The 14,747-nt window shown below is 49.2% G+C and overlaps 1 protein-coding gene and 1 long non-coding RNA gene across 4 annotated transcripts in view; one reads left to right on the plus strand and one right to left on the minus strand.

Annotated features, from left to right (window-relative positions):
• Positions 1 to 4,698, minus strand: part of CAND2 (cullin associated and neddylation dissociated 2 (putative)) — a 29,684-nt gene extending 24,986 nt beyond the window's left edge. For 2 of the 3 annotated variants that reach the window (XM_070463403.1, XM_020872545.2), the window contains exon 1: positions 4,394 to 4,698. In XM_070463403.1, the coding sequence (XP_070319504.1) occupies positions 4,394 to 4,698 (305 nt within the window). Of the gene's footprint in view, positions 1 to 3,746; positions 4,282 to 4,393 lie in introns of those variants that run through there. The other variant, XM_070463404.1, reaches the window with a different exon arrangement.
• A 34-nt stretch (positions 4,699 to 4,732) lies between these two features.
• On the plus strand, positions 4,733 to 6,892 carry LOC139033781 (uncharacterized). The gene is made up of 2 exons (XR_011486256.1): positions 4,733 to 4,823; positions 4,913 to 6,892. It is a non-coding gene; the product is annotated as an uncharacterized lncRNA (long non-coding RNA).
• Positions 6,893 to 14,747: the final 7,855 nt, after the last annotated feature.

Genomic DNA, 14,747 nt, shown 5'->3' on the forward strand with positions numbered 1-14,747 from the left:
ACTGAACAATAGCTTCCGGTGACAGTAACTGGCTCGCGGCAGTGACAGCTGCCCTCTGGAGGTGGACACACAGTCTCCAGGCCTGCAGGATCACCCCAGGCCCACTGCATCTGCTTACTGGCTCTTGCAGGCACTTGATAGCAGCAAGGTGAGATGCTGTGAAGTCCAGATCACAGAGTGGGCGGCCCCAGAAAAAGAGTCAGGCTTTTGATCCCCTACCAGGCCTCCTCACACCTGCCTGGTTTTCTAGCTTGAGCAAGTCAGCCAAGAACCTCCTCCAGCCCTGCACCTCACAACCCACCAAGCCAAGCCTCCTAGGGCAAAATTGGTCACAGTAGGATTCCAGCCTCATCTTTGCAGGCTCAGACCTACTGCTGGATGTCAGTGGGCCCCAGGGCCCCTCAGGCAGGAAGGCGCTTGTCAGTGTCATAGCTGTTTATCCCACAGCTGGGATAAGCCTCAAGCTGCTAACAGAAGGAAAGAGGTTAGGCTGGAGGCAAGGAGAGGGTGGCAGGGTTGACGATGCCCACCTCTGGGCCTGCCTGCTGCAGAAGCAGCAGCCAAGATCAGATGAAGGAAGAGGTTTGGCTCTGAGCCAGGACAAGGCCGAGGGTATGGGCTTCCCAGGTGGCTCAGTGGTCAAGAATCTGCCTGCCAATGCAGGAGATGCAGGTTCGATCCCTGGGTCAGGAAGATCCCCTGGAGGAAGAAATGGTCAACTCACTCCAGTATTCTTGCCTGGGAAATCCCATGGACAGAGGAGCCTGGTGGGCTACAGTCCATGGGGTCGCCAGAGTCGGACACGACTTAACAACAACAGCAACAAGGCCTAGGGTAGCCACATGCACTCCTCAGTCTGTCCAGCTGAAGGGATATTCAGAGAAGGCAGGCAGGACCCTGCAGCTGAGTTTCTGCTGCAATTCGTGGAGACCCAGCTCAGCCTGGCAACCCAAGGGATGTGCTCCCTTGCCCAAGATGGGCCTCCTGCCCCTTTCTTTCTTTTCCACCTACCGAACTCCTATTCATCTGCCAAGGGCCCAACTTAAATGTCCCAGTCTTGGGAAGACGCCTCTCACCATCCAGCCCTATCCTCCACCCACAGTCTCTAAGCACATTTGGTCTCCCTGGACAGGAACCTCTCAGAAACCCTGCACTCCTTCATTATAGCACCTCTCACACTGCACTGCAAACTTGGTCACCAGTGTCTCCTCCGTTTAACATGAACCCACAGAGGCCTGTCAGTTCCTCTCTGGGTCTCCAGGCCCAGCACACGATTGGCCCAAAGAGGCCCTGAGGGGCATGGTGAGGACAGGAGGGGAAGGAGGGTTAGAGTCAGCCCCTAACAGAGCTCAGAGCCAAAGAGCTGTGTGGAAATCCAAACACTGAAACCCATTCGTCTGAAACACGCTCCAGCATTTCAGACACTGCCAAGTTCCTGCAAATACTCAGCTCTTAGAGATATATTGATATATGTGTGTATGTGTATGGTGGTGGTAAGAAGGGTAAAGAGGAAAGGGGATAACTTGGTAGACAGGAGCCTGGGCACTGAAGTTTGGCTTTAAGTAAATATACTGGTCATGTCATTTATCACCTGGGTGACCTTGAGCAATGGCTCCTCTCTCAGCCTCAATTTTTCCATTTACAAAAATGGGAATTTTCTTTGCCCCATTTCATAACATCCTCGGGAGGTTTTAATGGGACAACCAGCTCTTAACATGAGGCAGGTGAGGAAACTAGGCTCAGAGAGGTTGCAAGAACCACCCCGTGTCACCCAGCAAGTTGGGAAAAGAATCAGCTCTCCTGGCTCCTCAACCAATACTATTGTGTGTTTTCAAGAAATGATGTAGCAGGGACTTCCCTGGTGGTCCAGTGGCTAAGACTCTGTGCTTCCACTGCAGGGGGCCTGGGTTCCATCCCTGGTCGGGGAACTAGATCCCACAAGCTGCAACTAAAGATCAAAGATTCCGTGTTCCCCCACTGAGTGAAACCTGGCACAGCCAAATCAACAAAGAAATGTTCCCAAAAAATGATGCAGGAATTCCTTCAAGACCCCTCAGTTTACTGGTTTCACTGCTGGAGTCTGAGTGGGAACAGAACAGCCCCTGCTCACAGTGAGGACTGGGAACAACGGGGAGGCAAGATTCCCTCCACCTGCTCGGGACCCCCACTTGCAGTCACCACCCGCCTCCAGGAGCCAGAGGACACAGTCTCAGTTTCATTCCAGAGAAACCCTAGAGGCGACTCAGCTGAAACACTGGGCCACATGGGTGCCTGGACAGCTGGTCAAGCAGGACCCAGCCCCCCTGGTATTCGGACTGTAAAAATAGACACCATCCTCATATGCTTGGGGGTGGTTTTAAGTGTTCTCAGGACCGCTGGCAGAGCAGACTGGACGGGCTTCTCAGGCTCCAGTTGGCAAGGCCGATTCCCTCTCCTGGAGCCTGGCCTCGAGGCCCCAGATGGTGGGGCACATCCCCTCGGCCACTGGTCGGCTGTGTGACCTTGAGCAAGTCACTCCACCTCTCCAAGCCCCTGGAGACCAGGAAGAACAATCATGACCATGCAGGCAGACGGGAGGACTGAATGAGACTATACTGGACCACAGGGAGCCCGGGACACAGAAAACCTTCACTGAGCACCTACTGTATACCCAGAACAGCCTCTGGGACACAAAAGCAGAGTATACAGTCCAGTGTTCCAGGGGCTCCAGGCCTCCCAGGCTCCAGAAGAGAATGTAGCAGAAACATGGGACAGGCATTGGAGGCATCCCAAGGAGGTGATGGGTAGAAGCTAGCCTGGTGAAGCAGGGAAATGAAGGGACAAAGAACTTCCAGGTAAAGGCCCAGAGCAAAGAGACGCTGCAGCCTTCTGCTGTGCACAGAATCACAACAGTGTCCCTGAGGCTTCCCTGGTGGCTCAGGGGGAAAGAATCCGCCTTGCCAACGCAGGAGATGTGGGTTCGACCCCTGGGTCGGGAAGATCCCCTGGACAAAGGAAATGGCAACCCACTCCAGTATTCTTGCCTGGAGAATCCCATGGACAGAGGAGCCCGGCGGGCTACAGCCCACGGCGTGGCAAAAGAGCCAGACACAACTTAATCACCAAACAGCAACAAGTTAAGCATTCACCTGGTGCCAGCATCCCACATACAGCTAACTCTTCACACCAACCCTCCAGGTGGGTTGCTATGACTCCATTTCACAGAGCTTCTGAGGCTCAGAGGGATTAAGCAGCTTGTCCACAATCACACCACCAGTAAATGGCTGGAGGCAGGATCTGAACCCAGGACTGTGGCTCTGAGGCTCTACTAAAGCAGCGGGTCTACTAAAGCGGGCCTGTGAAGGAATGAATTGCTGAAGGCGGTGGGGGGCAGGGCCTCAGTCTCCTCCCCAGTCAAGAATCAAACAGCCTCGCCGAAATCTCATCCTGTGTTAGACTGACCTGGATGTGACCGCGGATTCTTCATTTCCTAACTCTCCGACGGCACCTCAGCCCTTTCTGCCTCTGAGCCTCACTCTCCCCATCTGTAAAATGGGGTAACCCTGACCGAATGAATGCTCAATGGGTGGGCGTGGCTATCTCTGAAAATTTCCTACAGCTCAAAGGGTTCAGAACAGGTTGTGTGATCATGGGCCAACCCTTTCTCCCCTCCCTGGGCCTCAGTTTCCCCAGAATAGAAGGAAGTTGGACCGAAAAAGGGAGTGGCCCAGAAAAACGTAGAAGCCCCTCTCCGAAGCATCACCTACCCGCGTCTGCAAAGCCACTCAGCCCAGCCCCCTCCCGCAGGCAGGGTCGGGACAAACCGGCGAGGGGAGGGACGGGGAGAGGGTACCCCTCTGAAGTGCGGGGGTGGAGGCCTGCGGTGAAGTCGCTGAGCCGGGGCAGAGCTGAGGGTCCCAGTGAAAAAGTCAGCCCTGGGGGCTGGAGTCCCGGGAAGGGAACGGGTTTCAGTGCGGAGAAGAGGAGGCAGGAGAGGCCGAGGGCTTCAGCGTAGGTTGGAGAGGAGGGCCGGGGCCCATGGCACGCGCGGAGAGATGCGGGCTTGGGCAGAAACGCAAGAGAGGAGAAGCTGAGAAACCGGGTGTCCGAGGGCCGAGCGGCGGGACGGAAGGCAGGGGCTGAAGTTTGCGCGGTGGGAGACGCAGCTGGGCTGGAGTCCCGGAGAGGGCCGGGCAGCGATCCGCGGACAAGGGGCGCCCCCCCCCCCCACCCCGAGCTCCCGCGCGGGGCGCAGAGGCGAGGAGGGGGGCGTCTCGGGGGGCGGGGTGGAGCTCCGGGAGGGATGCAAGGCGGGGGCTGCAGGGCCGCGGGGGGCAAGGACCGGAGCTCCGGGAGGGGAAGGCCGGGGCTTCAGGGCGGGGCAGCCGGCCGCGGGGCCCGGCCGCGGGCGCACCTGAAGTCCTTGTCGCTGGACGTCATCTTCTCCAGGAGGCTGGAGATGTGGAAGGCGGCGGTGCTCATGGTGGCTGCGCCGCGGGGCCGCCGGCGGGAGGGAATATGGCGGCGCGGGCCCCCTCCCCCGCCGCGCGGGCTGCGCTCAGCGGACAGAAATAGCCGCCCCCGCCCCGCCCCGCCCCGCCCGCCGGCGCAGCGCTCGCTGCGGCCGCGGCCGCCGCTGCGGGAGGCAGCAGGCGGGAGGGGCCCGCCGAGGGGCTCGCGGATCCCTCCCCGGCGTCCTGGTCGCAGACGAGGGCCCATCACCGGCTTGCACACTCCCGCGGACCGGGAGCTCACCACCTCTCAGCGGACAGCTCCTCCCTCCGATTCCCCGTGGTGCCCTGGATCCTGCTAGCGAGACACAGTCACGGTGACCAGAGAGTCAGGTGGGAGCCCCCACCTCGGTCAGTTCTGCTCCTGTGAGGCCTTGGCCAAGTCACTTGACCTCTCTAAGCCTCAGCTTTCTCATCTGTAGGCATTCCAGAAACAGGAGCTGCTATTATCGGTCAAGCCAACCAGCACACTTCCCATGCGGCCCACGCCAAAGCCAGCCAGGATATGAAGAGTAGTACCCTGTCGCACCAGGCCTTCTGCCTGCCTCATCCAACCCTCAGGACATCACAGCCGGTTTCTCCATCTTACACCCAACGCAGCTGAGTTGGCCACGCAAGTCACACAGCCAATCAATCTGGGATGGAATCAGGACTGACCCCAGACTGGGCAACAATTCTTCAATGAAGCTGCACGGTTTCTCTGCAGATAGGTACAAGCTCAGGGTGGGAGGATATATACGAAAACAGCTAGAGCCGCAAATCTTCTCCAGGGCTTTCCTGGTGGTCCAGTGGTCAAGAATCTGCCTGCTGATGCAGGGGGACGCGGGCTTCATCCCTGATCAGGGAAGATCCCACATTCCTCGGAGCAACTAAGCCCCTGTGCCACAACTACCGAGCCCTCGATCTCAAGCGGTGTTCTGCAGCAGGAGAAGTCTGCAATGAGAAGCCCGCGCACCACGATTGCAGAGTAGCCCCCCCTTGCTGCAGCTACAGAAAGCCCAAGCAGCAGCGAAGACCCAGCACAGCCAAAAATAAATAAATCATATATACATATACATAATCAATTGTGTTTTTTTTTTTTAAAGAATTCTCTAAACAACCCTGAGGCTGTTGGCTCTTGGCAAAGGGAGTCATGTGTGCAAGACAGCCCTGGGTTCAAATCCCCTTGAAGTTGCTTCCTGACTGTGATGCCTTGGGATAATGACACAACCTCTCTGAGCTATGTTCTTCTCACGCTTGTAAGAAGGGGATAAAGAAATCTTTATATTATAACACACTTCTTGGATACCTGTTTTGGGCTCTGGGCTCCAGAGCAGCAGTGTCCAACAGAACTCGGCAAAGCTGGAGATTTTCTGTATCCGCACTGCCCCATACGATGGCCACTAGTCACATGTGCGGCTTCCCTGTGGCTCAGAGGTAAAGAATCCGCCTGCCAGTGCAGGAGACACAAGAGATGCGGGTTCAATCCCTGGGTCTGGGAAGATCCCCTGGAGGAGGAAATGGCAACCCACTCCAGTATTCCTGCCTGGGAAATCCCATGGACAGAAGAGCCTGGCAGGCTACAGTCCGTGGGGCCGCAAAGAGTCGGACATGACTTAGCAACTAAACAGCAACAACCGCAAGCTATTTATGATACTAAATCACTTTATGGCTGTTTATAATATTAAGCCACTTCTTTCCAGGATGGAGAAAAATGTCTGGGCTTGAAGCATACAAGGTTAAACTCTTGTCTTGTCATATCATTTTGTTCTGTCACATCTTTTGGGAAGTTAACTGGGTGGGCAGCTTGCCGGGAGAAAGTGACAGTCCCCTCCAGCCCTGGAGCGGGAACCAAGGATCCAACCGGTGAATATTCGTCTGTGCGTGCTGAGTCGTTCAGTCGTGTCCAACTCCTTGTGACCCCATGGACTGTAGCCCTCCAGGCTCCTCTGTCCATGGGATTCTCCAGGCAAGAATACTGGAGTTGAAGAAGGAATTCATAGGGCCTGGACTCCATCTCAGGCCTGTCCGTGCTGGTCGTGCGCGGCCACCTCTCCAGTGGACTCTGAACTCTGTGCTTAGCGCCTGTGGGAATGACAATGGAAGGATAAGACCCCCCTCTGGGCAGGGGAATCTTGAAGAGCACCTGTGGGAATGACAATGGAAGGATAAGACCCCCCTCTGGGCAGGGAAGACACTAATCACCCCTGCCTCGGACAGTATCTATAACACATAACACGTGAATGATGGGGTTATTGTGATTGTATTTACCCTTCCTTTGTAAGCCTAAAGGGATTTGGGCTGGTGGGTTTGGACACAACACATGGGGTATAAAAGATTTTCACATAATGCTGGTCGGGGCCCTTGGCTAAGAGGAGACTCTGCCTTGGGCCCGCCGGTGTAATAAACTGCACTCCACTATCTGCATTGTCCTTCTGAGTGAGTTTGTTTCCCGGAAAGCGTGGCTATAACAGAGTGGGTTGCCATGCCCTCCTCGAGGGGACCTTCCCAACCCCAGGGATGGAACCCACATCTCTTACGTCTCCTGCACTGGCAGACAAGTTCTTTACCACTAACTTCATCTGGAAAGTCCTGAGTTTTCCTGTCAGTATTTACCAAAGAGCCGGGCTGTTTGCTAAACACTGGGGTGATATGGAGGGAAACTAAGAGAGATGTGGTGAAGAACAACTACTTTGTGAGAAGACAGAGTTGAATTTGAGTCTCTTCTAGCTGTGTGGGAGCTTCCATTGTGGCTCAGATGGTAAGGCGTCTGCCCGCAATGCGGGAGATCAAAATTCGATCCCTGGGTCGGGAAGATCTTCTGGAGAAGGAAATGGCAACCCACTGCAGTACTCTTGCCTGAAAAATTCCACGGACAGAGGAGCCTGATGGGCTATAGTCCATGGACTTGCAAAGAGTCGGACACGACTGAGCCACTTCCCTTTCTAGCTGTGTGGCCTCGGGCAAGTGACTCAGCCCCTCTGAGCCTCAGTTTCCACATCTATAAGATGGAAATAATAGCACCCACCTGCCGGGGTCCAGCCTCGGCAGGATCCAGGGGTACCCTCAGGATGAACGGCATCGGCGAGAGAAAGAGAGAGAGAGAGAGAGAGAGAGAGAGAGTGACCAGATGGGGGGTGCAGCAGAGTCTGGCAAATGCTTTATTTTTTACCGTGGCTTTTATACCCTAAATTAGTACATTTCTAAGGGGAAGATAGTTTAACATTACATCAACTTGTTCTTCACGAAACCAGGGTGTTTTCTGCATACTTCTTTGTTTATGAGGGTCTTGTACATTATCTTCTGGCCTTGGAGCCTATTAACATTTTATGACCTAGGTGAATGCAAAGCTGTTTTCCTGTAATCTATTCTTTAATGAACACAAAGTCAGTCCTTTTGCAAAAGTTATCAGTTAAATTTATCTAAAAGGTTTCCAACACAAAGACTCTGAAGCTCCGTGAGGCAGCCCCTGTTTAGCATTCCTGGTTAAAATGAACAATTCTAAACTCGTATTTTTCTAAATCTCTAACCACTTTTAGAATAATATTTTTATGTTCTCTAATAGGGCTTCCTCACCCCCGAAGGGCTTTGTCCTTTTGTGTGATCAGGTTCTTTATGCTGTTTATGATTAAGGTGTTGTGAGCAGTCATGTGCATTAGTACGCATTTGCCAAGCAGGCTAGAATGCCAGCAAAGGGGTCTAAATTGAAACACTCCTTTCATCCTGGATAATCTTATAGGATACCGCCGTCCGGGGGACATATTGATTAAAGTTCTAAGTTGATTCTGTTTGGAGAGAGGTCGGGGAAAGCCTTCTACCTGGGTCACAGAAATTAGGGAGCAGTATAATATAGCAAGCATCAGAAAGACAGAGATCATCTTTAAGGTGAGCGCTGGGGCAGCTTTTTGAAATTCCTGAAGTCCTGATCTGCCTTGCTTGTCAGGTCTTCTCCTCATGACCTTGTCATGGGTGGGATCTCATGTGCTGGCTCCCGGCGCCCACCCAAGAAGGAAAAGCTCTTGGCCGAGTGCCGGGCACACAGCAAACCTGCAGTGAACTGTAGCTATTAGTTGTTTTTATTACTGTTACAGCTTGTGGAGAAGACATACACTGAATCGGATGGTGGAGGGAAAGATTGTGGGGACAGAGGAGAGAGATGGGAAGTGTGAGCCTAGCCTTGAGGAGCAGATACATCCTCCAGGCAGAGACTTGGGCCAGTGTTCCAGACATGCATGCTTGTATCCCCACAGTCTCAGGCTCCATCATAGCATGCCCTGCGTCTGCTCCTCATACCTGCAGGACAGGTGTGTCCTGTGACATCTAACTGGCTTGAGCCCAGTTAGACACTGTTCACAGGAATATTACTGCCCAGAGCTCTTAGGAGAATTCCCAGGCTGAAGGCACTGTGTCCTTCCGGCATGGGTGAATCTGTTTCAAACATCTGGGTCTTGGATCTGAAGATGATCTCAAAAGCTGTTTTTAAAGTCTCCTTCCCACTACAATGTTGTAAAGTAACTAGCCTCCAATTAAAATAAACTAATTAATTAAAAAAATCTTTCTCCCTATTTCCTTCCTCCCCTACTCCTTTCTCCCTCCCTCCCCCTTTCTGTTCTTTTTATTCATCATAATGGTTAACAACTTGCACATTTATTAAAAGAACTTGCTGACTATCTCCTCAAGCACAGAACTATACTTGCAAACCCCAACAGCAAGTATGGGACAGGATGACCAAGGCTGACACAATTCACAGCTGGAGATTTCGCAGCAGTGGTTCCAGCCAGGAGTCTCCTGATATCCAGTTGCTAAATACAGGCTTCAGACAAAGCAATGGAGCCACAGTCCAGACACTAGGGTAGGACGAGACCAGGTGAGTTCAGTAACTGCATGCTCAAAGATTGTTTTTATGGAAATATCCTAATGTACACAGAAGTGGAAAGAATAATATTAATATAATAAACTCCCACGTCTGAATCCCCTAGCTTCTGCTGTTCTCCACATTGGTTGCTTTGTCCTTCCTGTCTCCCCCTCCCACATTTTCCCCAAAGCTGGAGTGCTTTTAAGCAAGCAAATCCCAGACTCAATGTCCTGTCACCAGTAATTGCTTCAGCCTGCCATGCCAACGGATGACATTTTTACATAGCTGCTGTGCCAACATCATACCTCACAAAAATAACACTAACCTTTAAACAATCTAATATTTAGTCCATATTCAAGTTTCCCAGATTGTGTTAAAGATGTCTGTTGGCAATTCGTTTGTTAGAAGAGTGTTCACAAAATTCACTGGGCTCCGATTTCTAGAACTACGGCACTTCATAGGTTTTGCTTTCTGGATGGCCTGTTTGGGGCAGAGACACAGGAAATGCATCCTGCCCCTTCTTAAAAGCTCCAGCTGTGTGGTGGACACAAAGTAGCTCACAGTAGGCCCTCAAGATGGCCCTGCAAGGTAACGCTGAGCAGGTGCTCCCACCGCTAGCCCCAGGACCCCCACTTCAGCTAAAAAAAAGTCCACTCTGATCTGATAGAATGCCTTAAATTTTACTTGTCAAGAGGATCTTTCTGCTATTAAAAAAAAATTAAAAGCCACCTAAATTGAATCTGAATCCCTTTTTTGGAATTGTCAGAGTGTCCTAGGGTGGATTTTTTCACCACTCAGCCCCCTCTTTAAATTTACTTGGCATGTACACACTGTTTTATTTATTTGTTTGTTTTTGGCTCTGCTGCATCTTTATTGCTCTTCGAGGGCTTTCTCTAGTTGCGGCGAGTGGGGGCTACTCTCTTGTGGCTGCTACTGCTAAGTCACTTCAGTCGTTTCCGACTCTGTGCGACCCCATAGGCGGCAGCCCACCAGGCTCCCCCGTCCCTGAGATTCTTCAGGCAAGAACACCGGAGTGGGTTGCCATCTCCCCCTTGTGGAGAACAGGCTTAATTACTCCGTGGCACATGGAATCTTCCTGGACCAGGTATCCATTTCCCCTGCACTGACAGGCAGATTCTTTACCACTGAGCCACCAGGGAAATCCGCCCACCCCCTTTTTGTAAAAAAAAAAAAAAAAAAAAAAATTACCTCTTGTCTTTGTTCTTTAGAGGGGGCATTAGAGTCAGAGGGCTCTCAAGATGACCAGGTCCAACTTCTGCCTTCAGCTGCAGAGGTTTTTCGATAGGCCCATTCCACAGTTTGAAACAACTGAGGCCTGGAGGCCCAGGGTGAGTCAGGCTTAACCTAGATGTAGAAATATTTTCAACTCCATCTCAGATTGCATCAGGTACAGCCATTGTTTCTTAAAGAATATGGAATTGCAGAGGCCAGAGGCTACCTCTTCAAACATAGATTTAAATGACACATGCAGGAGCTTCTAAGCTAGGTTAGGTTGGAGTTTCTCCATGGAGGAGTGAAAAAAGTCCTGCCTTTGGAGTTGGGGAAACCTGGGTTCAAGTCCCGACTTAGACATATCTGTTATGTCACCCTGAGCAGCCCTTTACTCCTCTGGTTCTCACTTGTCTCATCCATGAAATGGGGCAATAGTCCCTGTCTACAGCATTCACTTAAGAAATGTTGGGAAATGATTAAGACAGGCCCTGCCGTCAGAGGCACCCATTTGGTGAGTAAGTTAAAACTCACGTCAAGAACTGGGCTCGAGCTTCCCCGGTGGCTGAGTGAGTAAGAATCCACCTGCTGATGCAGGAGACCCGGGTTTGGTCCCTGAGCTGGGAGGACCCCACATGCCACGGAGCCGGCAAGCCCGCGCGCGCACGTACTGAGCCTGCGCTCTGGAACTCCGCGCTGCAACCACTGAAGCCTGAGCGCTCTAGAGCCTGTGCTCCGAAACCAGAGGGGAAGCCCCCGCAACGAGAAGCCTGCACACCACCGCCAGAGAAAAAGCCGCGTGGCAACAAAGGTCCAGCACAGGCGAATGAATCCATTAATTCATGACAATTAAAAAAATAAAAAAGAACCAGGCTCCAGGGTGTTCATAGTAGGGGCACGTTCTCCACCGCCCTACACCCACAGGGCATCACTCTCGGACCGGACGCAGGAAGTCTCTGGGGAGCTCCCGTCCGCCGGAGGGATCGCAGAGCTTCATTACGAGTGTGTCAAGGCCTAGGAAGGGCTGACTGTCCAGGCACCGCCCCGAACACTTCATACAAATAATCTCAGCACGGGCTGGGACAGCCGTCCCCCCCATTTTGACGGATATGGAGACCGAGGCCAAGCTGTCAAGCTGTGCAGCTGTTGTCTGCAGAGTTCCCGTGCCTGCTGAGTCAGGGGGCCCCCGCCCCGGCTGTCAATTCTGGAATGCAGGGAAGCCGGATGCCACGCTCAGCTGCTGAGCTAGCTCCCCCGGCTGTCAGCTGTGGCCACAGGATGGTGGGAGGTTGTCCCATGAATCACTCCCCCGCATACACACAGCAGTGAGGTCACCTCAGCATGGAGCTAAGCTGGACTTCCTCATGCCTCTGGCAGCTCTGTCGTGGCCCTGGAGATCCGCCCACGGCAGAGAGGTAGGAAATACCCCGAGGTCCCCCCTCCATCCTTCCGGAGGTCAACTCTTACTCGCGGAGAGGGGAAGTACCCTCACCTGGGCCTGCTCTGTACTGTGTGGTCACTCCATGGTGAGGGACGGGATGTCACTCCGTTTTTTTTTCAACCCCATCGACTGTGGCCTGCCAGGCTCCTCTGTCCATGGAATTTTCCAGGCAAGAATACTTCAGGTTGCCACTTCCTTCTCCAGGGGATCTTCTCCACCCAGGGACTGAACCTGTGTCTCTGCTTGGCAGGCAGTTTCTTTACCACTGAACCACCTGGAACGAGAAGATAGTAAACACAAGGTATTGACTGGGTCTTACGAACAGTACTACATGCCAGTCACTGAAACCTTTCAGTGGTAGGAAGTATAATGTAGTCCATTGGTTCTTAAATGTGAGCAAGCACCAGAATCACCCAGCGTGTTGGAAGGTGGCTAAAATACAAATTGCAGTTCCCACCTCCAGAGTTTCTGATTCATTAGGACTAGGATGGGACTCAAGAGTTTGCTTTTCTAAAAAGGTTACAGGTGATGCTGATATTCCTGGTCCAGGGACCACATTTTTGAGGACAACTGATTAGTTCAACTTCCTTCCCCTTGCTTAATGGTCGTTCTCAAGTTTATTTTTCCAGGGATGGAGATCTCATTGCCTAGTCCATCAACCTATTTCATTTCTAGATAGTTTCTACTGTGAAGATATGACTTGTGTGTGTCTTTGTGTTGAGATGAAAACTAACCTTCTTGGCTCTCTCCTGTCCAATTCTCTCTGCCTCTGGACTGCATGGTCTCATCAGAAAGCAGCAGTTAGAGGGTAGAGGAGACTTGCAATTAGACCAAAGTTCTACCTCACCTTCACAGTCCAGAGCCACCAAGCCCTCTCAATTTTCCCCTCTGATTTCGAAGTGTCCGATAGGAATATATTGTGAGGAAATTCCCTGGTGGTCCAGTGGTTAGGACTCTGTGCTTTCACTGCTGAGGGCCTGGGTTTGATCCCTGGTTGGGGAACTAAGATCCCACAAGCTGCATGGCCAAAAACCCAAAAACAAATACACACACACACACACACACACGTATGTATTCACTATATGTGCATATATGGATATATATATTATATAATTATATAAATAATATATTAAGATATAATATATTTTAACATTATATATAAACATATTATCTATATTATATAATGTATAATAGATATTATATAATATATATAATGTATATATTATATATAGATATATATAATTGTATAAATAACATATAGAATATAATATATTATATTCTAACATATATAAACATATTATCTATATTATATTATATATAATATATTTAGATATTATATATGTATGATACACATATAATATATAATAATATATAATATATATTATATATTAATATTATATTATAATATATATACTATATTATATATAATATATAATCAATACATTATAACATATAAATATATAACTATATTTACATAAATATATAAAAATATATAAATTATATATATAATATATAATATATTGATAATATCTATATAGATAATATATTATCTATATAGATATTTTATATATAATATATTGTATATATTATATATTATAACATATTTATATATTAAAGGATATTTATAAATATATAAATGTATATTTGTATATTATATTAAATATATTATAATATATAATATAATATAATTATTAATATAATATATATTATATATTGTATAATATATATATAAATTTATAATAAATAAATAAATAAATTATATATTTATTATAAATTTATTTTCATATGTTATATATTATAGAATTATAATTATATAATATATTATTTTATATAATAATATTGTTATATTGACATATTTTATAATATTATATTATAATATTATAATATATAATGTCAATATACTATATATAATATATATCAATATATCAATATAATACATAGAAATGTATATATTTATATAAATATAGATATATAATATATAATTATATAATATAATTAATATATAATGATATAATATTAATAATTAATATATAATGATACTATATATTTTACACTCATAGTACATCTCAACTGTGCCCAGCCACATTTCAAAGGCTCCAAAACCACACATGGCTTGTGGCCACTGTTTTGCACAGTGCAGTGCCCCTGTCCCTAGTCCTCTGTACCCCGCCACTGCTCTAGCTCACCAGGATCCTGCCCCTTGTGTTTTGCTCCCCCGTCCACAATATGGCAGCCAAATCATTGGTCTGAAACATGAGATTTGACCATATCCCCATCAGCCTCAGGATAATGCCTAATCTCCTTGATGTGGCTTCCAAGTCCTCTCTCTCTTTCCCTTCTCCCCTCCTCTAGCCCCAAGTCCTCCATTCTCCCACTTTACTGAATTCATTCGCAGATCCTCAACACAATACTGCCTCTTACCTCTAAACCTTTGCACCCTTGGAATGCATCTTGGGCTACCCTTCCAGGTCACTCTCTCATTCAACAAAATTTATCAAGCGCCTACTATATGTTGGACACTGTTCCAGATCTTGAAACTAACAAATACATAAGAAGGAAGTATACATAACAAGAAAATAGCATGTCTGATGGTGAGCAGTAAAGTAGGATGCAAGGGGAAGATGGTGCTGGTGGTTACTATAATATACAGGGTGGCCAGGGAAGGCTTCTAGGGAACAGTGACATTTGGGTAGAGAGACCTGAAAAAGTGAGGGAAGGAGCAAGGTGTTTGTCTGGGAACAGCACTCTAGGC

This window comes from Odocoileus virginianus, unplaced genomic scaffold, assembly GCF_023699985.2.
Source record: "Odocoileus virginianus isolate 20LAN1187 ecotype Illinois unplaced genomic scaffold, Ovbor_1.2 Unplaced_Contig_2, whole genome shotgun sequence".
Classification (NCBI taxonomy): Eukaryota; Metazoa; Chordata; class Mammalia; order Artiodactyla; family Cervidae; genus Odocoileus; species Odocoileus virginianus.